This window comes from Lathamus discolor, chromosome 3, assembly GCF_037157495.1.
Source record: "Lathamus discolor isolate bLatDis1 chromosome 3, bLatDis1.hap1, whole genome shotgun sequence".
Lineage (NCBI taxonomy): Eukaryota > Metazoa > Chordata > Aves > Psittaciformes > Psittacidae > Lathamus > Lathamus discolor.
The window spans coordinates 77,411,054-77,437,500 of NC_088886.1; the positions used below are offsets into that span (position 1 = coordinate 77,411,054).

Sequence of the window (26,447 nt, forward strand, 5' to 3'; positions counted from 1 at the left end):
TGTTCTGGGATTCAAAGGGTTTCTTTAGTCAGTGGCTTGTGTGATTAACATGTTAGAATCATAGAATAGTTAGGGTTGGAAAGGACCTCAAGATCATCTAGGTCCAACCCCCCTGCCATGGGCAGGGACACCTCACACTAAACCATCCCACACAAGGCTTCATCCAGCCTGGCCTTGAACACTGCCAGGGACGGACACTCACAACCTCCCTGGGCAACCGATTCCAGTGTCTCACCACCCTAACAGGAAAGAATTTCCTTCTTATCTCCAATCTAAACTTCCCCTGTTTAAGTTTTAACCCATTACCCCTTGTCCTATCACTACGGTCCCTCATGAAGAGTCCCTCCCCAGAATCCCTATAGCCCCCCTTCAGGTACTGGAAGGCTGCTATGAGGTCTCCACGCAGCCTTCTCTTCTCCAGGCTGAACAGCCCCAACTTCCTCAGCCTGTCTTCATACGGGAGGTGCTCCAGTCCCCTGATCATCCTCGTGGCCCTCCTCTGGACTTGTTCCAACAGTTCCATGTTTCTTTTATGTTGAGGACACCAGAACTGTACACAATATTCCATCACATCAGTTTTAGGGTTAACTATATTCCTGATACCTACAGTAAAAGTGAGTGTTACTGAATCATCTCATTCCACTTCACTTCAAGAAAATATGAAGGCGAAGAAAAGGAAAGGGAAGTATTTGCCCAGAGATTGAAGAAGACAATCTCTATCTTGCCAACTCTTAGGGTCATATTTGAAAGTTCTGTTTAAAACATTAAGGATACAAACCTATTTTGTGAGGTTACACTAGACTGTACAGTCTCTTAGAAATATTGCTGTAAGTCGTGCGGGAGTGAATTTCTCATGGTGGGGTTGTTTTTTTTTTTTTCCAAAGTACTATGGATTGCAAAGTATTTAATTACATGTTTCTATTTAATTTAGACTGGATAGCTTTTTCTTGAAATAAATCAGTTTGAATGACAAATGGCTAATCTGTTTTATTTTTATCTGTTATTAAGTCTTAGGCTGACAACCTCATTCAAGCACACAGTTCTTTGAGACAGTGACAGTGAAGCGTGTTATTCCCCCCCCCCCCCCCCCCCGGTTTCTGATTCACCTGGGCCTGGCACTGACATGCGGTGTAATTAGCTGCATTATGTGCTTTGGCAGGTGATACAAGGTGTCACACTTCTTTTGCAATATAGGATCCTCTCTGCATTGCAGGTGGGAAAGCCTGGTACTTAAATGTGCTCTTTTGAGAAGTGTGAACTGTTGCCAGAACCAAAGGAGTTTTTTTGTGGTATAGTTTTTGGTTAGTTTCTTTTTCTTTTCTTTCTTTCCTAAACCATTCTGTTGTAGTTTGTTGCACCATCATTTACCCTTTTTATCTCCAAGGTTTTTTGATCAGGAGTTGTTTGGGTTTTTTTAAGGTCTTTCAAGTACTGTTTGTGAATCCACACTATGAAGGCAAAATACTGCAGATCTTTCCAAGTATGAAAACATTCACTACATCAGTGGTGGAAAGAGATGTTTATGTCTGTGCCACATGATGCTACCAACTGTATGTTAGTTTGTGATCCTGCATGGTGTTATTTGCTAAATCAGTGTTAGTTTGTGATCCTGCATGGTGTTATTTACTAAATCACTTGAGGAATATTATCTCCTTTTCCTACCAGCTGAGTTCTGCTGCCCTGCAGCAGAAATTTGCCCTGCAAATTTCATGCCACTGTTGTGTATTGTAGAAGACTTTTTTAAAGTTGGATTGCTGCTCACAGTAACAACCGTGTTAATTTTCAACTGCAAACTCTTCTCCTTATTGCAGCCCACTCTCTTCTCCCCAGACTTCACCCATGAAAACTACACTTTCAATTTCTGTTTCTAGACTCAGATGAGCACAATGCAGCCTTTGTTCCGTTTGGAAGTAACATTTGTTTTACTGTGTAAAATCCATAGTTTCAATGCTATCTTGGGGAAACTAGATTGGACTGTTAAAGTGCTACTGTTGGTGCGTAACAAAGACTGCAGATTTCTTCAGCTCTAACAAGCTACAAACACAAGCTGACCTCTCAGGATGCTTTCTGAGGGCAGTAGGAATGGGTTTCTCTTTTTATGGCTCAGTTGTTGGGTTAAATTCAGCTCTTATGTCAATGCTCCATTGTAGGCATTGCCAAAAGTTGTGTCAAAGTTTAAAAAATTGCATCAAACTGAAGCCATATGAATGGATTGAAATGTTTCTGCAGCAGTAAACCAGGGCTTACTCAACATCAAATTCTAAGCAGTTTCCTGTAGACTGCCAGCTATATCTGTGCTACATATGTTAGTTTTAAAACGGAGTTGCAGTTATAACCTTCAAAAGGGTTTGTTGTGAGGAACGAGTTCTGTTAGCTTTGAAAATGTGTAACATTGGCCAGACACTGCATAATTGTGTAGCCTGTCTTTATAGGTAAACCCAAAAGGGGGCTTACAAGAAACATGGGGACAAACTTTTCAGTAGAGTGTGTTATGATAGGACAAGGGGTAATAGTTTTAAACTAAAAGGGGGCAGATTTAGACTAGATACAAGGAAGAAACTTTTACAATGAGGGTGGTAAAACACTGGAACAGGTTACCCAGAGAGGTGGTAGATGCCCCATCCCTGGAAACATTCAGTGTCAGGTTGGACAGGGCTCTGTCAAAGATGGCCCTGCTCATTGCAAGGGGTTGTACTAGGTGACCTTTGAAAGTCCCTTCCAACCGAAACCATTCAATGAGATGTGAGAGTCAGATCGAGCCATCAGTGAACAGTGCCAAATGTCTCCTTGTAGCCAAATGACAAGATAAATAGGCTTGTTCCACTGGAAGAAATTACAATTTTTGTCTTTTCCAGTCTCTTTCACAGTAGTAACTTTTGATGCTGGATGTTTGATGTTGGAGATCCTAATGCCAGGTCCATTTACCCCTTTGAAATTCCAGATCTTCTCTGTAGGAGCTCCTTTTTGTGAGAGCATTGAGAGCTGGATCTCCTGACCATCCTGACCTCCTCTTGTACCACCCTGGGTATGGTCACTGTAACCCTTCAAGAAAAACAGCAAAGTTTCATGCCATGGTGCAAACAGAGCAGTAAGCGTACTCCAGACAGTTAGAGGACAGACTACAGCTTGGTTACCTGTTGTTCAATTTCATGTGTATTTGATGGAAAGTTTAATGGACTTGGGTGTTGGATTGCATACCAGAGCGCAAAGCTGGAGGCTGTGCCTATAAAAACAAGCATGAAGGCTGGTGGAGCTGGAGCTAGGCCAAATATTCTACTAAAGACCATCAGATTCTGCAGTAATCTCATGCTGAGTGGCTTTGGGGGGGAGGGCTCATTCAGTAACACGCATGTGTTAATTGGAAATGGGAATCTTGGAGTTTAGTCATGTCTGGAAATGTGTGGGTTATGTCTGACCAAGAAAAATCTCATTAGAAAGCTGTGATTGTTTATTATATTCTTTTTGCAACTCTTAAACTTTTCATTGATGAAATCTGCATCACTTTTTCACAGAAGCTCTCTAAGTATCACTTACAAAAGCGTGAGAGCTCTTCTGTAACTTTACAAAGCAAAATGTGGCTCATGAGCAATGCAGTTAGCAAGTAGAAAACACCCACAATGCTGATTATTTGAAGGTTCCAGGGAGCTGTTTGTGCGGTTAAAATGTGTGACCCAGAGACCACATGGAAAACTTCAAATACATTCGTAAAATGCAGTTTGTGTGTGACTGATGAATTTTGACTCGTTCTGTTGAACTCCCCCCCGAACTTGTTATTTTTCGATTATTTACTTATTTTTTTAAGTTGGCTGAAATATGATGAGCCAATCCGGCTCAGCAGCTATTTCTCATTTGTATTTTGGGATGCTGACAAATGGGAGGGGGGCATCTGTGTCTATACGTGTATTTACGGTGACTCATGAATGGTAGAGTTTCGGGATAAATTGTAGTACATGTATCAGTCTGAAACTCATTTTGGTGTTGGGTTTGTTGCTTTGTGAGGCATGTGGAAGCAGCAAGAGAGGCGTGAGGAGTCTGGAGGGAAGCGGAGCTGCGTAGGCTCACGGGAGTCAGCCTTTAAAGGCCAGATACAGCTTTATTCTGCTGCCCTGCACATTTTTTCCCTGCAGTCATGTTGTTTCTTGAAGTCTTCCCAAATTTGCAGAGGTCAACATTTTGTTCCTTACAACAAAATGTTTGTTTGCTTTTCTTGTTCTTACAACAAAACAGAATCTGTCTCTGATGTCAGCGTTTAATTTGTGTGTGGAGTTTGTGGGCTGCTTTGGGCAGGAACAGTCTTACGGTACTGAACACATGTTGTTTTATCACGGAGACATTAAATATTTGGCATTCCAGTGTGATAACTCAGTGTTATCTGTTTGAGGTAGCATCCTTGTGGCTGCCTTCTGGTGGTGTGGGTGTTTGTTGTGATGTACTTGTTTCACAGACTGAGCTGCTTCCTGTTGATATCTGGTGCTTTAATATTTTAGGAGTAACCTTTTTGTTTCTGACTTGACCTTATTCCACTATGTCTGTCTGTATTATTGATTTGCCCCCTTTTCAGATACCTTTGTAGTATTTATGAGTTTACTGAATTGCTGTCAAGTGTAGTGGCTTTGTTCCTACCGCACTCACACCTGGCATTGCAGATGCTGCATTTGGAGGAAGAGGGTGGGGACAAAATTGTGGTGAACGAGACCAATTGCCTTGGTTTGCATCAGCCTTGTGTGGCTATCAGTCCATATAACTTCATTGCTGTTGTGAAGAACAGAGTTTTGTGATATTGGGAGGATGGAAATGGAGCATGCTGGAAAAATCATTCGTTGTAATATGATCAAATGATTGTTGAGGTTCAGTTTTATTCTCAACTTTATTACCTTCTCATGTCAGCATGATCATGTTGGTCTGTAGCTTAAACAGGGGAAGTTTAAATTGGATATAAGGAGGAAATTCTTTCCTGTTAGGGTGGTGAGACACTGGAATCAGTTGCCCAGGGAGGTTGTGAATGCTCCATCCCTGGCGGTGTTCAAGGCCAGGTTGGATGAAGCCTTGTGTGGGATGGTTTAGTGTGAGGTGTCCCTGCCTATGGCAGGGGGTTGGAACTAGATGATCTTGAGGTCCTTTCCAACCCTAACTATTCTATAATTCTGTGATTCTATGCTTTTGAGGACAGTTGGAGTCATTCTGTTGGGTTTTGAAGAGGGCTGTTGTCGCCTGTGCTTTTGGGTATGCCCTAGCTGCATGCATGCCTGTCAGTATCAGGTCTGTGCCTTTGCAGAAGAGTCTATCCCCCTGCCAGATCCAGCCCTGCTCTCTTGTGCTTCAGTGTATTCACTTGTATTTGTTCAGTGAGTCCAGCCTGGACTGCTGGTCTTCCTTTGGGAGCTTGACATGAGTTGCAGGTGTCTGAGTCATTTCTTAAGGGCAGGATGGTTTAAGAGCAGCCATCCGTCCGCCTGTGATGGGAGCCCAGGGGACGCGCGCTTCCTCCGATCTCCTTCTCATCCTCCCTTGGGGATTGCCTGTGTTGTTCTGAGCTATTTTCCCATCACTGCCTCAACATTTTCCCTCTTTGAGGGAAGCTACTGAGTTGTAGTAATAATATTGTTGCAGCTGCCACAGGCTAGGACCTTGAAGCCTGCTGCTTCTCCTTCAGATGTGAAGAAGGGCTTGTGTGTCCAAGGCACATCTTTTCCCGGGATAGCTCGTGGTCTGAGAAGTGGTATTCTGCCTCCCTGTAAATCTTGCTTTGCTTGTTATCTAGGTAGAAATCTTGTTGCACCTCTGGCCCTTCACATCAGCTGGCTCTGGCTGAACAAACTTCTTGACTTGCTTGGAGTTAGGAGTAAAGACTTTCATAGCCAGCAGGTTGGCTGCTGTGCACCTTGAAGTGCCTCGTGGGAGGAGAGTTACTTATCTCAAGGCAATGCTTTGTTTCCCTTCCTTTTGTACGGCTCCCACAATTCTGAGCATAGCATTTGAGACACTTGTTCGTAGGCTGTATGCAGGGTCTGTATAAGGGAGTAAGAAAGCATTATAAGGATCATAGAAAGTTGTATGCATATTGTGGGCTGTGTGTCAGGATCTTCTCCTTCCTACACACTCTTTCTTTTTTGCCTGTGATGTGACACTTTGAAAGAAGAGAGGAGGTGATGTAGGAAATGCCTCCTGTAGGGCCCCAGGGACTGTTACGGTGTTGGCTCTGCTGCAGAATGCTGTGAAGAAATCTTCACTAAGGTGATGATGACATTTTGGGCATTCACTGGTGGTTTCAGTGTATGTTACATGAAATAAAAACAGAAAAGGAAGATTAATGACAGATTAGCAAATAACGGAAGCAAGAGTGTCCAAGTGCTGTAAAAACATGGTTTCCACCCTGAAGAGCATAGGTTAGTCTTGGCTGCAGGATGGCAGGAGCCTCTCTTCCCTGCCTTCTTCCCCATTTTATTCATGCAGAATAGTGAAACATTTCTGAATGAGTGCTCTTGCTAATGTTTTCACCCAGGGGTTCTTGGCATAGATGCTATCCAGCCTCCAACTACTGTTTGCTTATGATAACAAGGTTTTATCTTTTGAGAAGTGAGGAAGTACTGACGTTCTGGAGTATTTAAATGCAGTCTTAGTCAAAGTGTCTGCTTTGGGTTGACTTCCTCATCACTTACTTTATAGGTTTTCTCTATAATTTCATCCTGTGTAGGCATTCTATTTGTTTGTATAAAAACATCCCAATGTAGTCAGAGGGGTGGGTGGCTGAGATGATTAATCTGCTTCTTTAATAACAACATTAGAGTCTGTCATAATGATCTTGAGGTTAGCAGCAATATTCACTGAGCTGCGGAGATTTCTGTGCCCTCAAGAAACTCGGAAGAGAAACCTCATAATCTGTGCACATACATCCCCTTTAAGTACTCGTTTCAACTTGCTGTGTGGGTGTCTCTCTCTGGGAAATGATCTGCCCTTACTTCAGGGCCCAGATCTAAAGCAGGTTACAGAGTGATTAAGGGCATGATCATGGCCGGCGTGAGTTACCTGTAGCTTGTTCAGACTGCTGCTGTTTGCACAGGGACTTGCAGGATCAAGCCCATGTTGAAGAATAATTTAGCAGAACATGTGTTGCCCGTGTCATGATTGTTTGCTTTGGGATATAGATACACGCTTCTGCCTTTGTGTTACCTGTTTGAGCTTTATTTCTTGTGTCATTATATCAGCCATCAATGCATTTAGTAGAGGACTAAGATACACTAAAGCTGAATTTTGTCCCCTCTAGGAGGAAGATGTTTTTGCTTGAACCGTGGATACTGTTGCCTCAGTTTCTTCTTTTCCTTGATTTCTTTATTATTTTTTTTTCCTTTTTCTTTTTCCTTGATCTGTTCTTCCCTTCCGAGTTTCAGGAACTCATCCAATGCTCTTCTCTATGTAGTGTTCTTTACAGTCTTTACTGTCTTGTGCAGGTTTTACAAGGCTGTCTATCATGATTAATAATTGCATTAAGCACATGCAATAGCTTACCAGGATTTGGGTTATTTTTATTGCAACATACAGACTTTGCCCACTTTATTTCTGGGGCTTAAATGCTACGTGCAGGAGGGTGGTCTTGATCAAGAGAGTTTTAGTCATCATGGGGAACAGGCTGTGTTTGTTGAGATATTGAGTATTATATTTCTTCGCATGATTAGAAAGGACTCCATCCAAACTAGAGTGAAAAGTAGTATCAAGGAGCAGGAGAGGTTGCTCCATATATATATATCTGGAGAGAGAAAGACTGCTTATGAGAGTCTGGTTTGTATTTTCAGTTTACTGCAGACTAGCTTTTGGAAAAATAGCATCGGCCTCACAGTGAGGGGGTTGGAAACAGGCTTTCTTGTCTGTACAACTCACTGATTACTGTGGCTTCTTTAGAGCTGATCAGAAACTTTACAGAGATGCTGTATTTGCTGGAAAATACAAATGAGAGGACACAAAGCGTGGAAGTTTCTTTTGCTGACTAAGGCTTAGTGTTGTGATGTTAATCCAACCTTTACTGGATATGGGAAAATCCACACAGAAGCTCCTGTTTGAGGAAACTTTGTTAGTTCCTGTTGTTTCCACTTGATCATTGCTCTGGGATCCTGGGCTTGTGTTGAGCCTGCATAGTTGCTTGCAGATGGTACCCAGAAGCTCTGCTTGTGCTTCCAGCTCACTGAAGCACAAGGAGCATTAGCCCAGCATTGGCTCAAGGCAAAGTGCAGCTGCACAGCTTGGATCACAGGTAGAGTCTATTTTGTATGTGCTGTCATGCCCCTGGAGTATGGCAAGATGAAATCATAGAATCATACAATAGTTAGGGTTGGAAAGGACCTTAAGATCATCTAGTTCCAACCCCCTCTGCCATGTGCAGGGACACCTCACACTAAACCATCCCACACAAGGCTCTGTCCAACCTGGCCTTGAGCACCGCCAGGGATGGAGCATTCACAGCTTCCCTGGGCAACCCATTCCAGTGCCTCACCACCCTTACAGTAAAGAACTTCCTCCTTATATCCAGTCTAAACTTCCCCTGTTTAAGTTTTAACCCGTTACCCCTTGTCCTGTCACTACGGTCCCTCATGAAGAGTCCCTCCCCAGCATCCTTATAGGCCCCCTTCAGATACTGGAAGGCTGCTATGAGGTCTCCACGCAGCCTTCTCTTCTCCAGGCTGAACAGCCCCAACTTCCTCAGCCTGTCTTCATACGGGAGGTGCTCCAGTCCCCTGATCATCCTCGTGGCCCTCCTCTGGACTTGTTCCAGCAGTTCCATGTCCTTTTTATGTTGAAGACACCAGAACTGCACGCAATACTCCCAAGTGAGGTCTCATGAGAGCAGAGTAGAGGGGCAGGATCACCTCCTTCGACCTGCTGGTCACGCTCCTCTTGATGCAGCCCAGGATACGGTTGGCTTTCTGGGCTGTGACGCACACTGAAGCAGGCTCATGTTCATTTTATCATCAGCCAGCACCCCCAAGTCCTTCTCCACAGGGCTGCTCTGAATCTCTTCTTTGCCCAACCTGTAGCTGTGCCTGGGATTGCTCCGACCCAGGTGTAGGACCTTGCACTTGTCATGGTTGAACTTCATAAGGTTGGCATCAGCCCACCTCACAAGCGTGTCAAGGTTCCTCTGGATGGCATCCCTTCCCTCCAGTGTGTCAACTGGACCACACAGCTTGGTGTCATCGGCAAACTTGCTGAAGGTGCACTCAATCCCACTGTCCATGTCAGCAACAAAGATGTTGAACAAGACCGGTCCCAACACTGATCCCTGAGGGATACCACTCGTTACTGGTCTCCAGCCGGACATTGAGCCATTGACCACAACTCTTTGCATGCAGCCATCCAGTTCTTTATCTACCAAGTGGTCCCTCCATCAAATTGATGTCTCTCCAGTTTGTAATCGTAGTTTGTCTGTCTTTTTCAAGTACCCAGCCCATCCCTCTCTACCTACATTGCTATACGCAGTAATGCAGTAAATCAAAGCCTCAGAAATAGTAATGGTCTAAGGTGGCTTTACTTTTAGTCTTGATGTTCTTCTTTTCCTTATTCTTTTTAAACATAGCATCTTGCAACTTCACGAGTGTTGCCAACCTGAAAAATACACAATGGACCAGAAGGAGGGTGCATTTAGCTGTTTTATTGTGGCCAACCACAGTGAAAACCAAATTTGAGCACACAGCAAGATTTTTCAAAGAATAGATGATATTTTACTAAGGTACTGATCTAGTTGCTACTGTTTATTAAAATGAGAGATTTCATTACAAAGTAACTTTGCAGGGTTAAATTTGCCCAGTTCTGTTTGAGTTTGGGATGGTTCAGAAAACCGAGAACATGTAAGTACAGGCTTCCTCTGTGTCTGCCATCTCCTTGGCCTCGGCTATTCTGAGCATGCAACGGCGCATGTTCTTATGAGCTGGCAGGACCCAGAACCACAGTACTTCAGGCAAGCACAAATGAAAATGAGTATTATATTAGAAATATAATTTTGCATGTGTCACATTGGAAAAACACACAAAGCCAAAACGCAGCTCCCCCCAGCAAAGAAAACAGTGCTGCCCAAGCCATGGCTCTGGATCTGTGCCAATAAAAGCTAGTCACACTTCTCTTTGATCTAACTTTAGTGTCTCTCATTTCAGTGAATTGTTTTAGTGGCATGATGTAAAACTCTTAAAAGTCATAGGAACCCTGTACATTTGAGCATAATCAATACTAAGGAAACATGTATCATACATATCTGGAGTATTAAAATTATTCTGCATGAATGGGAGAATCAGCATCCACACTAGCAATCTTATTTCACTAGAATTCGTTTTCCATTTCTGTGTTCCAATAAAATGGAGCACAGAAAAAAAATAAAATAGGGCAAAACCCCCAAATAATAGGTTTAAAAAATAGTAGGTTTAAAAAAATAAAATAGGGCAACCTTTTTGGCCTTTGGGAATTGAACACGCTTGCAGGGTACATTAGCAGTTGGGCATTTTAAGGCTGGAGTGACTTGTGTGCAGTAGCAATTTGTCTGGCCTGTTACTAGCTGCCATGGGCAAGAAACAGTGAGTTTCTTTTAAACAGAGCTGACAAAAGTGATGTAGCGTGCACTTCCAGGTTTGCAGCAAATCTGTATAGATGCTTAATGATTTTAAACTCTGCAGAAGGTTGCTTTTGCTACAAATGCAGAGGAGCTTTTAAAGATATGGAGCAGGCTGTACGATAACTCCTATGATGCAGCTTCAGCTGCTCTCAGTAATGTTCCTTGGCTTCTGCAGCTGCAATCTTCTCTCTTCTGGGTCCTTGGAGTATTGCAAGACTAACTTTACCAGGAGGAGAAATAGCTTTATTAATATGTTGTATCCCAGGGTGTGAAATACTCTTCCATAAGCTCTACTTAGTGGTGTTCTAAAAGCTCCCCTTCTTGAGTTGGCCTGTATTGCCTCTTACTTGTGTATCAGATTTTACCACAGTGCTTGTGTGTCCTGGCTGCAGAGGTGTTTGGAACTTTCCCTGTGCTCTCTGTAAGGGTTTTGCAACCTCTCAGCTAAAAAGGTCCACAGGGGTTTTAGGCAGTTTGCCAGTTTCTAGCAATAGCTTTCCCCAGTGCTTGTCTGGGAACAGGCTGCTTGCTGCCTGTAGGTTTCTTCTAAGCAATGGGTGCCTCCTATTGTCTTGCTATTTCAGGCTTCCTCTTAAGCCAGTCTTTAAAGCTGCTTGGGTTAGAAAGGCACAGGCGGCTTTGCAAGGCACATACAAGCTTGAAGTAGTAGCAGTATCTTGCCCCAAGAGGTTATGTTAGCTTTCAGTCCTATGGGGAGAAAATCAGGCATCAAAGTGTCCTGATCATTGCATCTTGAACAGTACTTAGAAGTGATGTGTAACAGATATTATCATCTTTTCCAGTTGAATTGTAATTCGGAATTTTCTTCCTGCTTGGGGTGTTAAACCCTTTGCTGAACAGGAATGAGTTGTATGTGTTGTTTTGGTGGAGAATGCAGAATGTGCTGACATTTGACCTGATAGACATTTCAATGCTCTTTTGCTCAGATGAAATGTTAGCCCATTACAGTGTTGCCATACTCCGTGACAGATGGACTGATAAACAGCGAGTGAGAGTACTCTTGGTTTGGGCTCTGGACAAACATGCCAAGGAGGCAGAATTTTCCTTGTGAGTTATTGCATTAAAGTAGAAATTTGGAGGAAGGAGTACTATCAAGAGTCTCTAGTTAGCAAAACTTGAGGAGACAGCAGTTCTTGTCCAAACTTGCATAACGAGACCATGTCAAAGCCAAGAAAGAAACAAATCTCCTGCCTGCATTCTGGGCGTTCATCATCATGAGGCCATTCCTCTGGGGTTTAATTTTTTTCCTTAAACAGGGAAAATGAAGGATCTCTTTAGTCTCTGGAGTGCCACAGTATGGTCTCCCACTACTCTTGGCATTTTTCTTTCATCACTGGAATGTTTCTATGCTTGTCCCTTGCTCAAGGATTTAAGCCATTTATGTTGTTTGTTTATAATAGAGTTCTGGTGGGAAGGCAGATGTTATGTGGGAAAGCTATTTTCCGGATCTGTTTATCCCTGTTACGTGGAATCTCACAGACCACCAGTAGCAAGTAGCTATTAAGCATCAGCTTTGAAATACTGGCATTTTTAGAAGGGGAAATGCATTAGTTCTTGTAAGCAGCTTTGCAGCAAAAAACAATGATTGCTTGACATGGTTTGCCTTAGTGTTTAAAATGGACATGAGTATGTCTTTGTTTCTATATAGCCATCTGACCTTTTGAAGTATTGGTATTTTAGGAAATGGTCTGTATTTGTTCATGTCTGACAATAAACAGCTGACTTGAATTCCCAAAATACATTGTCTAAGCAATACTTAGCCATGAAGAGATGGTTCTAAATAAATCTCATTTGAAAGCCTGTATTCAAAATTAAAAATCAAAGGTTTTGCTTTCACTCATCTTTCTCTACCTTGGGGTACTTCAGGGAACTTAGCAATTACATTGTATGCTGTTATGGTGGCAGACGAGCTGAAAAGGGCAAGTCTTCAAGTTTCAAAGAATTTCTGTTTCAAAATACAATCTTAAAGATCTGGTCTTTGTCTCCATTCTGCTGATTCTTTCCAGCACGGATTTCAGGACAGGCTGAATTCACAAGTTGTAAAGATTTAGGAGGAAACAAATCAACATATTAATGTTTTATCAGGAAAGAGTCCTAAGTGGGGTATCCCTGCACTTGTGAAGGCTAGAAAGCTTCTTACCCTTGACTGTTACCCTTGACTGTTACTTTTGACTGTTACTCTTGACTATGTTACTCTTAAGAATCTATAGACTTGCAAATAGCCAAAGCTGCATGTGTTAAAGAGGGACAAGTAGATTCTGCAGAAAGGCAGTTTTTGCATTTGTGTCTTGCTCAGCCAAAGATATTAGACATAGATGGAAAACATCTTCCTCCTTGGGGGAGGATGACCACAAAACTAGGACAATTTTTTTTTATCCGTAGTTGAAGAAAATATATATACATAATCATACACCGTGGCATGTGTTTGAAATTAGCAGAAATCTGAATTATTTACGGATTGGTCTCAACAGTCAGTATCTGAATGCCTTTAGGGGCATTTTTGTCCTGGGTTGCAGTGCAAGACAGTTTGGAGTTGTCCTGTTTTGAGCTGTAGCCTGGCTGCCAAGATGGGAGACAACTTCATGCTTGCTCCCTGTCGCCAGGCTCTGCATGGGCTCTTGGGGTGAAAACCAGCCTGTTTCTAGGGTATTTGTTCTGTTCTGGGCTTGGGTGCATGGGGTGAAATGTTCTGCAGAAGTTTTCTGGCCAGTTCTGAAGGAGGGTGTGGGGAAAATATATGTTTAGGAATGCTGAGTTTTGAGCCCAATCAGTGAAGTATTGTGTTTCATCATAGCAGCAGTTGTACAGTGAGTTGTCAGCAGAGGCTGCTTCTGTTTCATCCAATTGGGTAGTAAACAGTACAAGGGTTAGCTACAAGAGTCTCTGGAAGCCTCATGCTATGTATTTTATCACTGCAGCCTAGTTTGCTCAACTCTGTTTTAAACAGGACAGAAAATGCCATGGGATTCATAGCTTGCCTGTGCATATGCATGCTACAGAAAATGGGAAATCTTGCTGTCCTAGCTTCCTGCTTAGGACCAGATTTAGTTAACATTTAGCAGAGAGTTGCTTTAGACAGGAAAGCTAGACAGGGAAGTGTTGCAGCAATTAATATTATTTATTTGCGACACAGCTGAACCTGTTGGTGAGTAACTTGGACTCCTGATGCCTCTGTTCCCCTATCAAAATGCATATTACAGCACATATTAATGCATATTACAGCACATATTAGTTCTCTTGTGTCAAAAGTTGCGGGGAGAAGTCCAAATAATGATTGCAAGGTGTCACTGCAAAGAATCATGTATCTCTGTAAAAAACACTGCTTTACTTCTGTAGCTACTAGCAAATGTAATCCAAATAATGGGAACCTCTGGCTTTTGTGTGCAGCCCTTACACCTCCCAGGATGCCCCTGGTTACTGGAAAATTGTGTTTCGCCACCTGTTACTTGTTTCTTTCATGGTTGTGGAAAGAGATACTGAACGCTTGGGGTTTAATTAATCTTTGATCTGTACCTACAGGCAGGGTGAAATAGGGGTTTGGCATTTTTTGCCACTCTGGTATATTCAAATGCAGCCTTTGCAGCTGAGGGGAGGTGTAGGAAGCTGCAGGGCACCTCCCAGTAGGCTTGACAAAGGCAGGTTAATTGTGTCATGTGCTGACATGGTAATCATGGTGTATGGTATCAGTCTTCATTCGGCTCAGCAGTGAGTGGGACCTTACAGAGTAAAGCAGTGCGTTACTCCGTCTGCTTTCCAAGTGTGTGTAGAGTCTGGAAATAAAAATCGTGCTTCATGTCTGCTAAGGAACTACAGCAGGACTTTGACTGACTTTAGCTTGCAAAAGAGGAGACTGAGGGGTGACCTCATCAATGTTTACAAATATGTGAAGGGTAGGTGTCAGGATGATGGAGCTAGGCTTTTTTCAGTGATATCCAGTGATAGGACAAGGGGCAATGGGTGTAAACTGGAACATAGGAAGTTCCACGTTAACATCAGGAAGAACTTCTTTACTGTAAGAGTGACAGAGCACTGGAACAGGCTGCCCAGGGGGGTTGTGGAGTCTCCTACACTGGAGATATTCAAGGCCCGCCTGGACAAGTTCCTGTGTGATGTACTGTAGGTTACCCTGCTCTTGCAGGGGGGTTGGACTAGATGATCTTTTGAGGTCCCTTCCAACCCTTGGGATTCTGTGATTCTGTGATTCTGTGACTTGAATCCTAACAGTAAATGTCTTTGACAGAAACCTGTCAGAGGCTATTAGCCTTCAGGTTTCCTCTCTGTGAAGCTCTTCTGTGCCTGAGGCTTTGAAGAGATAGAGTGAAGCTCCTTCTTGGGTGAGGGAGTGCAATCCAACCCTGGCCTTGCTTTACATGGTTTTGTATGAGTGCCTGAGGGCTGCAGCAGAGCTCGTGTGACATTTGCCATGCAGATGGAATGATTCTTCAGGGACATCTGTGTCCTTTTTCCTTTCCCTCTCCCAGCTGAGTTTGTCACATGTAAGATTGGGCTTTCTTTTAAAATATGTTCACGAGAGGCTTTCTGTTATGTAGAATAGCTGCTTGGTGATTGTTGAGAGAGATCTAAAAGGTGTTTCTGAGCATGTGTACCTATTTTATTCATTGCTAGAATTAGCCTATTTGGTTTTGCATGAGTATTAAATGAGACAATAATATATAAGTGGCAAAAGTATGTTAAAAAGTAAAATCCATGATAACTTTTCTGTTTTCCTTCAACAGACATACATTGGTAGCGTGGTGATATCAATAAACCCCTACAGATCTCTACCCATTTATACTCCCGAGAAAGTGGAAGAATACAGAAACCGAAACTTTTATGAACTCAGTCCTCACATGTAAGTACAATGACGAAGTTTTAGTTTTCATTCTGTCCTGGAACAGATGGTACCAGCTGTCTGTCTCTAAAGGTCTGTGTTGATTAAAGCAAATGAAACAAATATCACACCGCCACTCCCCCAAAATGAGTTTTTATTAGTTCGTCCTTATTTTAAAGAGAAGTTGAGATGAGCTGCTCTTTCTGTTTCATCTATTAAGATCCTGGTATATGCATTTTGGAACATTTTCCTCTAACTGTTAGCAGTAGCCTTTGTTACTGCATTCTAAAGTAGTCTGTTTTCAAGGAAATCTGTTTCTTACAAAGTCCAGATTGCCTTGTGAAGGCCTCTAAGTGTCAAATATGTTTGAGTCATATAGTGTTACTTTTGATATCTGAAACGCTTAATTTCTCTCTGCACAATGCAAAAAAAAAAATGAAAAAACACTTGTGATGAATGCAGAAACATATTGGACGTGTCTGAATGGTAACTGTAGGGAAATAAAAGCTTGGTCTCCTCTGTGGTGTGTGGAAATGAGCCCATTCTAAGAGGTCAGCCAAAGTGTCATGAATATATAATGCAAATTTTAAGGCTAAAATATACAGACATACAATATTGCAAAGTACGATTTGCATATGATGTAAATTCCAAGTTGAAATTTAGGAATAGAAGACTGGGAAGTGTGTCTAAGCTCTTATTCTGACTTTCATTCACCTTCTGCAAGTCTTCTACAGGGGTGCATATTGCAGAGAAGTCAGAGGCCTTTTCTTGTGATTGTAGAGAACAGACATGACCTGTATTATTTGATTGTATTTATTGAGAGTAATGGAATGTGGTCAAGTCCTGTCCATAATAGGATAGGACTCTGATCATGGGTATGAATGGTACGGCTGAAAATGAGGTACCTGGTCTTCAAGGTCTGTATGTTGCAGTAATGGTTTTATCTTGTTTGACATCATAGTGATGAGATTAAAGCCAGCTGTTTCTCTCCTCGTCGTGACACTAGGATAGAGAAGTGTTTCCAGTGTGTTGGGAGGTTGCCACCTGACTTTTCAGTCACATATTTAGGAGATTTACTTCAGTGATAGGATAAGAGCCTAAACATGGCCATACATTTATGCATCTTCCTTCAGTGTTAGCTTTTAGGTTAAAAGCAAATTATGTATGGAAAGAGTTCTGGAAGTTATTCTGTTCTGATTAACATTTTGCCTTCACACTTCATCTGTAACTTATCTAGATACATTGGCTAAAATGCAAACAGCAAAATCATCAGATCAAATAAGCTTCAAGCTGGTCTTGCCCCTCTTGGATCTGAACTCTGGCTATGTGCAGGTTTTCTTCCTTTATGCTTTATTCAGCAAGCACAATTGCTTGCTATATTAACACAGTCGCTTGCTAAAAGAACTTTCTGCTCTGCTAACTTTGTTCGGCTGCATAAAATTTGTTGTCATATGATGGAGGATTTTAGAAAGAAAATCTGAGAGTTAATTTGACATTCTGAAAGTCAGTGCTATGTACTTGGTGTCCTGGGTTCAGCAGTAGCAGTCACTTTTCCCCGTCTTAGTAGGTGGTGCAGTGCTGTGGTTTTGACTTTCAGCCTGGGAACAGCGCTGATAACACCGATGTTTTTAATTGTTGCTAAGTGATGTTTACTCTGACCAAGGACTTTGTGAGTCTCATGCTCTGCCAGGGAGGAGGGGAAGCCGGGAGGAAGCAGGGACAGGACACCTGACCCAAACTAGCCAAAGGGGTATTCCATACCACAGCACGTCATGCCCAGTATATAAACTGGGGGCAGTTACCCAGAAGGGTTAGGTCACTGCTTGAGTCGAGCTGGGTATCGGTTGGCGGGTGGTGAGAGGTTGTATTCTCTTCCCTTGTTATTTCCCTTATCATTATTATCATTGGTAGCAGTAGTAGTGGTTTGTGTTATACCTTAGTTATTGAACTGTTCTTATCTCAACCCGTGGGAATTACATTCTTTCAATTTTCCTCCCCATCCCTCCAGGAGAGGGGGCGAGGAAGAGGGTGGGGGAGTGAGTGAGCAGCTGCGTGGTTCTGAGTTATAGGCTTAAACCATGACACTTGGTTACATGTTGGATCAAGTACATAATAATATATTGACCTCCACATTTTTCTTCCTCTGTTGAGAGATGGTTTTCCAGAATAGAAATGCTCAACAGTCATTCTTGTATGTATTTTGAGAATCTTAATTTGGTAGAAAAATGTTTCATAAACTTCATATATCACTGTTGACAATAATTGTATAGTCAGGCTGCCATCTCAAAGCAAGAACTTCTGGAGTCCAAGAGCACTAGAAAACCACTTTAAGAGCAGTAGATGGGAGTGAGAAAATGTTGGCTTTTTAACTTATGTCAGGTCATCTTGACTGTGTGATGGATTTCGCTTGTGAGTTTGGATAGAGTGCCAAGTCATTGAAAGCATAAGACTAATTTGTCATGGGCAGATATGATCTCTCCACCAATTTTGTTTGTTTGGTATTGCTTCTGTATGAAAATTTTGTTTTCTGACACCTGCTAAGTAGGCAAAACATCTTTAAACATACAGGATTAGGAAACGGTGTTTCTTATGGTTTCTTTTACAGAGTGTTTTCTTCTCAGACTGTAGAAGTATAAAATGATCCTGCTTCACCTTGCTTCCCTTTCTACTTGTTTGTAGATTCTTATGAGAACTGCAGAATCAAGAGCACAAAATGACTACTTTGTGCTAAAATTGGTAAACTTTCACCACCTTTAAAAGATACTTTTAAAATACTGTAGGTGTATGAAATAAGTGCAGTGTGGGCTGCCTTATGCCATCTCTGACAAGCCTGAACAACTTTTCATCCATTTTAATGTATAGTGCCTTGGACTGTAGTGTGAGGATTCATGCCAGTCCAGTTGTTCACTCTGTGAGCATAGAGGTGGTACATGAATGCTGGTTAATAGACCATGAGGTGGGCTTACAGGGTGTCCATATAGTCCTGCTGCAGCCAAGCCTGGGCTGTTCACCAGTGGGGCACTTACTTACCATGATGGTCAGTGCAGGCCAAGGACTGGGTCTGGGACAGAGCTGGCATCCCAGCCTTGGAGCTTGCAGCTAATTCCAGAGTTGATTGATTTGGCAGTAGCAGGCTGCACTTCCACAGAGACCTTGCAATCCTCAAGGTGTTTTTTTTAGCTGCTCAGGAACTTTAATGAAGAGCTACTGAGACGCAAATTGCAATTTGTGGTATTTCTTGTGACGTGGGGGTAAAAAACCCAACATTGATTTGTGGAGATGTACGTACTGATTTTTCTTTGATGTGTAAATCTCCATTGAGCCATGGCCTCTTCAGAAGAATTGATTGTGGGTAAGTTCACTGTATCATTTAAGTGGGCTTCGGGAAAAGACTTGTGGTTCCTATTGTGTCATCCTGAGCAAAGCAAAATTCTTGACCATTTATAAGGAAACTAATGCATATGACCCAGAAATAAAATGATACATAGTGCGTTTCATACTTCAGCATCTCCTTTCTACAAATAATCAATCTAATTTTATTACCAGTGCTAGCTAGAAAAAATGCAAACAATTTATTACAAGAAAATTCTAGCAGTGGTTTGGTTTGAGGTTCCTATAGAAACCAGGTCTGTATGACATCAGGTCTTCCATCACAAATAAACATGCTGTCACCTGTTGGCATGATTGCTCATACTCTCCAAGGTCTGTGATTTTGGAGAGGATTCAGGTTGGGAATCATAGGTTTTAAGTGTCAGCGCCTCTAGATGAGACAGCTATGGGATATTCCCAGAGCTGTGGCTCTGTGTTGGAGCTCCTGGGAAACCAAGGAATCTAAGTAATGTTTTGATTATTTACCAGCAGAGTTGTATGACCTTCTGTCTCTGCTTGAGGTGCATGCAGGGGTTTTGGTGTGATGGATTGGTGTAGGGAGGATATGCATGAGAATACCAACTGTCCCAGTAAAATAGTGGCCTTGGTGAGCAAATGAAAACAGAAGGAAACAGAGAAGTGTACAATAACATGAAGGAATTCTGCACCTTAAGAAATTTTTCCCGTAGATCGTCACTGAGGGAAACATACCTACAGGAATGAAAAATCCGTTCATGAGTTTTCTTAGCTGTAATCTGAAAGAGGAGGGGAGCGAACACCGAGTCATCTGCTCTGTGTTTCCTCAAGAGCGTCTGTGAGAGTGACTGACGCTTTCAGTGACGCCAGTTAATTCTTAATTGCAGGGTTTGAGCAGGGTTGGGGTTTGGTTTGTTTTTTTATTGTAATGATCTTTGGAGACTGGAGTAAGGCCCTGGGCACACACTGCATGGGCAGCCGAACTGAATTTCTGTGAGAACGTTTCTGTTCAGGTGATCTGGGATCTTATTATACCTGATAAAATTATATATAGTGTTACACCTGATCAAAGAGGTTTTATTTTAATAGTTCATTCCTCTCTAAATGCACCACTGTTGTTGTGACATCATGTAATAAAGTGTTACTTCTCTAGGTCTCCTGGAATGCTTGTTTTCATAGTCTGTGGCTATTTTCATAGCTGTAATAGGAAGTTTACCAAGCTCTTTAATTGTTGTTTGAAAACATTTTGTTAATCTTGCTGGCTTTGTTTTTATCTGCAAGGCAGGATCAAACTTGTCCCTGACTTCACAGGGCAGAGTATGACATTTCAGTGTTCAAACAGTTTGCTGCTTGATTTGTACTGTACTAACACTTCTGTTCTGCTCTTTCAGTTGATGTAATTACTCTTTCAGTTGATGTAATTGCTACTTTGCTTACATTGTTGGGTGAGCTAGACATGACAGAGAACCAGGCTGTCTATCTTGCTAATTTACATTGAATTCCACCAGTGGCAAAGGCAACTGTTGACATCTTTGAAGGGAAGGCAATAGGCAATAAATCACTTATCATACCATTTATTTGTAACCATCATGCCCCATCACTTTCCTAGTAGCTACAGATTTGCTTTAAGGGATTGCGGAGTAGGTGCTTTCTTGCATTTCCTATCTTAGCATCTGCTCCTTGCTCCTGTCAGCTTTCTGTCTCTGGCAGGTAGGATGGTTTTTTGCTCCCCTTTATGTTCTGAAAAGCCTTTACAGGCTCACATCAGAAGAATCACAGGTTATTTTAAGTGGAGACACAAAATAGAAAGTAGCAACTGTCCTGCTAACAGCAAGCTACAAGCAAAGAGTTCAGTGTGTGTTTTTTAGCTATGCACTGAAGCATTTATGGTGAATAACTGGGACAGCAGGCAAATAGCTCTTATCAAACATGTATTTAATTCCACTTACGAAATGTTGCTGTATATTTTGTTTACTTGTTACTATTTTTGAATTAAAAGCTTTCAAATTCAGACAATTGAAACTTTTGCAGGTCACTGGTGAAAACCAGCTTGCCTTTACACAGGATACAAGCACAAAGATATCAACCTGATGTCTATTACAGTGCAAGAATGAGGAACTTATTAATGTCTGCCATTTCAGTGATCATCATATTAGTAATTATTGAGACAAATTGTCACCCTGCAGGTATCTGCAATTACTCTGACAACAGACACAATTTGCTGTTTCCTTGACAAGTTTTGAGGCGGTGTAAGCGGTGAATACAGAAGTTACCTTTTTGCTTCTGGCTTTTTTTGCTGGTATTCCAGGATTGCATGTCTTTGGAAACACTGAGGTTGCAGTAGCTCTTTTTTCCTCCTTGATTTAAAGCAAATATTTTTGTCTGAAGGGCATGATAAAGCCCCAGCTGTGAAGGATAGGTTTTGCCTGTGTGTAAAACTAAACTTTTTCCTATAGGTAGCAGAGTTTTAACATACAAAGTAGCTATCATTGTTTGTTGAAGAAGGGGATGGTGGGGTGAGAGCCTGTGCCATAGTTTAGTGTCCTTTTTCGTTCTATTTTTTTCTTTAACATTTCCTTTCCAGCTTGTCCTTTTCTTATCTTCATTTGTTTTAATTTTGTTTTGGGCTTTTTTGGAGGGGTTAATTTGTATTATTTATTTGTTGTTGTTGTTGTTATTATTATTTAATTTTTATTTTAATTTTTAAATCCCCACCATGGCTTTGTTCACCTCACAGCAATTATTAGCAATTATTATTTCTAATAGTTCCTGACTCCTTTAGAGGCTCAGTCTTTGAACTTGCTCATGTGGCTTAGCAGGGTGCCTCTTTCAGAGATTTATAGCCAAGGGAAAATGATCACTTCAATGGTTAGTTAGCAAAATTAACCGCTGGGCAGGGAGGGAACATCTAGGGCTGACAGAAATCATAAATAGCAATTAGGGAGGACTGCCAGGACCTAATTGTTAAACCCATGCTAGGAACGAGTTGAAAAAAGAAGGCGTAAAAAAACCCCTACGGAGAATATTGGAGTCTTATTTTGGAAGGGGTCAAACTTATTACTCGCTTAGCCTCTATAGAGAGGCAGTACTGGATATGGTGTATCCATAAATGTAAATCCCTCAAGTGTATAGATGAAAAGGGGATGAAGCATCACACTTCCTTCGAGAGTCAGAAAGACTTCACGCCTGAGAAAAGCCTCTTCTATTGCAGGCTGCTGCGCACCACCTACGGGATACAAACTTCATACTTAGTAGGAGATTTCAGAAGTCCTTCTGAGAAAACAGAGGAAAGCAGTTGTGATGTGGCCATGTTGGGATGGCTGTTTAATTCTCTGAAGAACATTTTGGAAGTAATGGGTGAACTGGAAGGCTGAGGGTGTAAAGCAAGGTTTCTCTCACATACAACAATGAATTTAGCTTTTTCCTGAAATCTGAGCAGGGCTGTTTTGGTTGGTTTGGATAGCACATGGGGCAGCCATCTCTCTCACCCCAGTGCTTCAGAGGTGAGTGTAGTCTTATTGACAAGAGCAGTAGTTGCTTTTTTGCTGCTGGTATTAGATTGCACGAAATTTTATAATAATGGATAATAATACAGGAACTGATTTATAGCAGGATGTGCAGTTGTAAAGAGGCTCAAAAAATGCAACCAACACCCAAGAAATATAAGCAGCCTGGAAAGGCAGTGTATAGATGAATGCTGTGCTTTATTTTAGCTTTTAAATGGTCTGGAGTGACATTTACATGGGATTCCAAAGTTCACTGGAATGAGCCTTTCCACTGGTCCTCTGAGTAGTGCTGCCTAAATTAAGAAATGAAAAGGCCCTTCAAATTCTTTTTGTATTGCACTGGTGCTGCCATTCTTCTCTAAGTGTCCAGGACACAGGATTTCCAATGTGAAAACATGATGCTGTGTGTAGCTGCAGAGCTTTACCACAGGTAAGGTGGAGCTGCCAGAGCTGCCTGCACCCAGGCTCGCCCAGACATCAGACAGTCTGGTGCTGTGGAGTCTAGGTGGATTTTTATGTTGTTGGGGCATTTAAATGCTCCCTAATCTAAGGAGTGTGTATAGACTACACGGAATAGAAAAAGCATCATGACAAAACTGTCATAGAATCATAGAATAGTTAGGGATGGAAAGGATCATCTAGTTCCAACATTCCTGCCATGGGCAGGAATGCCTCACACGAGACTATATTGCCCAGGCTCTGTCCAGCCTGGCCTTGAACACTGCCAAGGCTGTCCTCCCAGATACCCCAGGAGGCAGAAAGGACTCTGCCTCTGGTCTCACCACTCCAGCATCTTTTGGTCCCTCAGAAGCCACAGCAGCATACACTGCCATGACAAGGTTACTCAAATGCACCAGTTCCCCTGGCTCACAGTGTTGGTCTCACAGCTGTACCAGTTGGCAGTACTGGCAGCCCTGCTGCCAGAGTACCCCCTCTCTGGGCAGGACCCACCTGGCTCCAGTGGCTCCTCCATCAGTTTCTCATTTGGAGAGCTTTTTGTGGTCCTGGCCAACACTCACGTGTCCAGTGGGCTTCTTGAAGAAGCTTGCAAAAATGCAAGAATCGGGTATACCTTTGAAACATGGCAAGTTTGTAAGGGAACCCCTTAACTCCAGATCTATTCCAGATGCTTCTGTAACTTTATAATTGTCGTCATGGTGTATGAAGGAAAATAATGTTGGGGCATCCTTCATGAATTAACTGCTGGCTTAGAGCCTCCACAAAATAACTTTGTTTCAAGAACTGTTTTCAAATATTTACTCATACCTCTGTATACACAGCATACTTTCACGTTTGACTTCAGTCGTGTTGGGGATCGAGAGTCAAATGTTTTTAGTTATCTGTGATGACCTCTCTTCTTTCGTTTTGGTTTTTTTTTTTTTTGCATGTGAGTCTATTAGGTGTAGTCTGTGTTTATTTGTAAGTGTAAAAAAGTTCGGGATTTGGCTAGATTGGTAGAGCAAAGATAATCAGAAAAAAAAAAAAGAAAGAATAAAAAGCCATAATGTATGTTGGATAGCTGTAGATGTGTGTTAATGCGCCAGTAGTCTAAACTAACGGTGACTTCTTTGCCAGATCCCATTTCTCTCATTTTCCTGGAACTGGAGTGTTCTGGCCTGTGTTCACATTATGCCATTGGTATTTTTAGGACATAAAACTCCGAGATTCTTTAAAAATTAACTGTCATTTTCACCTGAAGTAGAATCCCTCTAATACACAAAAGGCTTGGGAATCCACTTGGGATGACTGAATTAAGTGGGCATTTAAAAGAAAAGACCTGCAGTAATTTTTCAGTTTTATAGTGCAGTTCTCCATATTGGGCAGACAAAGATCATAACTGTTCTTTGTCTCTTCCCAACGTTTCAAATAGTTCTCCTTCCAGCTCTACATTTGTATGTCTAGGCTAGAACTACGACTAGCCTTTTTCGTGTTGCCTAAAGAAATGGAGGTCTGATTAGAAAATTGACTGATGTTATGGTAGGACGTGGAAATAAAAGTGGTTTTGAGCTCTTTATGCAGCTTTAAATGTAACCTGATTTTTAAAAAAGGATCCAACAGCTTCATTTTTCTTTTCATTAGAATTTTGGGACTTTTTACCTGCTGGAAAGAATGAGAAGTACTTATAAAGGAGGCACTACTGTGGTTTACTTCTTAAATGCAGGCTGGAAAAATGAGAGCAGGTAGAAGCCCTGTCAGAAATGAGAGAAATCCGATTTTATATTTTCATTGTGCCTTTCCTGAATGGGCAGCATGATACTCCCTTAAGATCTGGGATTTCAAATTGCAATTAAGAACATCTGTCGTCCTTTCATTGGAAGTGTCTCATTGTGTTTAATGGTTGTCTTTTCTTCTCTTTTTTTTTTTTTTCCCTTAGCAGTTTATAACACACCAGGAAATGCCCATCTGCTACGCTGGGAGCCTTTGTCATGATTTTAGATGCAGCATAAACAAGGCTTAAAGAAACTTCAGTAAAATTCGAGCTCTTATATCACCTTTAGCCACAGAACATTTTCCAATCTCTTCTTATTGGCAACTTCGTGCAAAAGGCTCTGATTTCTTCAACTCTGGGTACATCATAGTTAATGTAGTTTGGGTTATTAAACTTTTTCATGTTATGAATCAGGAAATACACAGTCTTAATATTTACTGTCTAGCACACTGAATAATCTTTTACTTATGTTTTGAATAGATAAGAGAGCTGGCACTGGGCTTTGCAAACAAAGGTTTGAAGTACAAAGACAGTTTAATTGTGGTCATTTCAGTAAATTAGTCCAAATTTGCAGTTTTTTCTTGTATACAGCTTCCTTTTTATACACTACAGAAATGATTTTTAGTTGCTAAACCTTGTAGAGTTCCAACCGCAACTGATCATAGTTACTCCAAGATGAGTCTTAGCGAGGATGTATCTGCAAGGCAAAAAGAAATGTGTGCAGTTGTCATCCTCCTTGAGTACCAGCAAACCAACCAAGGACACAGATGAAATACATCATCCCTGGAAACAGTCCATGGGGGCTAAACTGAAACTTGGTGTTTGAGCAGTCTGAAGAAGGCTTTTCATTTCTTGCTTTGACTGCTTGTGGATAATTTTGAACATATATATATGCACAAATCTCATGCACAAACTTAAGCAAATGCCTTTTTATAGACCAAATAGACACTTTAGCTTGATGTTGTACCTGAGCTAAGAAGCTCTCAGAAGCTCGGATAAGCTTTAGTGCCTACTTTGTGCAGGGGTTCATGAGAGGTGTTTTATTTGGAAAAGAGAGCTGGGAGGCAAAAAAGAAGCAGCCTTGTCCAACTTAACAAACCAAGTAGTTTTGTTAAGTAACTCTTAAGTCCTCTTCTTAACGCCTCTGAGTGAAGTAGCAACATACCTATGTAATTTCATAGTGTTGACATTGCCCATCAGATGTTTTCCAGATAACTGCATTACTTTTATTGTCACTGTTGTTTCTGCTAAACTTGTGGGCAGCTGTGTGCTAGCTTTTGAGTTACAGAGCCTAGGTTTCAAATCTGATGATTAACAACTTCAGCTTACAAAAGCTGTAAGAATGTGATAATACCCCTGTTTCTTCAAAACAGTAATGTGACTTCGGTGGAGTGCTTGGCATTTTTTCTGATGGCAAAATGTTGCCTTTCATTGCAGTCTATGACACTAATGCATGGCTGCCATTTCTTTACCCATCTCGGCAGGCAGAACTATGAAGTCACTCCAAAATGTATCTTTTTATGTGATATGCTGTAGCTCTAAGGTATGTGCAGCATTCTGGAGTTTAGTCGTGCTACAGTATGCTGTTGTCCTGTGAGATGAGACCTTTGAAAGCATGTCCCTTTCTGTAAACTGAGTATGTTAAACTGGACACTTCACTCGTTTTCTTCCCCTGAGTACTACAACATGTTTAATTACTTTAGAATAAAGGAATAAATTTGTTTTTCATTCCCCAGTTAGCAGAGTAGAGCAAGCTTGTCTGAGAGTATTTATACTTCTGCAATAAAGTTATTTGCAGAGAGAGAAGTTCTTGCATGAGCACATGGTAGCAATGCATGCTTATTGTGGAAGCCAAAACTTGACTTGCTATATCTCTGCTCCCACTGCATCAGGCAGAAATAACTCATTTCTGCCTTCTGACTTGAGGGTGACGTTTCTTAGGGC

The 26,447-nt window shown here is 41.7% G+C and overlaps 1 protein-coding gene across 4 annotated transcripts in view; it reads left to right on the top strand.

Moving 5' to 3' along the window:
- Positions 1-26,447, top strand: part of MYO1B (myosin IB) — a 125,542-nt gene that overhangs the window by 28,263 nt on the left and 70,832 nt on the right. For all 4 annotated transcript variants that reach the window (XM_065669943.1, XM_065669947.1, XM_065669944.1 and 1 more), the window contains exon 3: positions 15,349-15,464. In XM_065669943.1, coding sequence (XP_065526015.1) covers positions 15,349-15,464 — 116 coding nt within the window. The remainder of the gene's footprint in view (positions 1-15,348; positions 15,465-26,447) is intronic.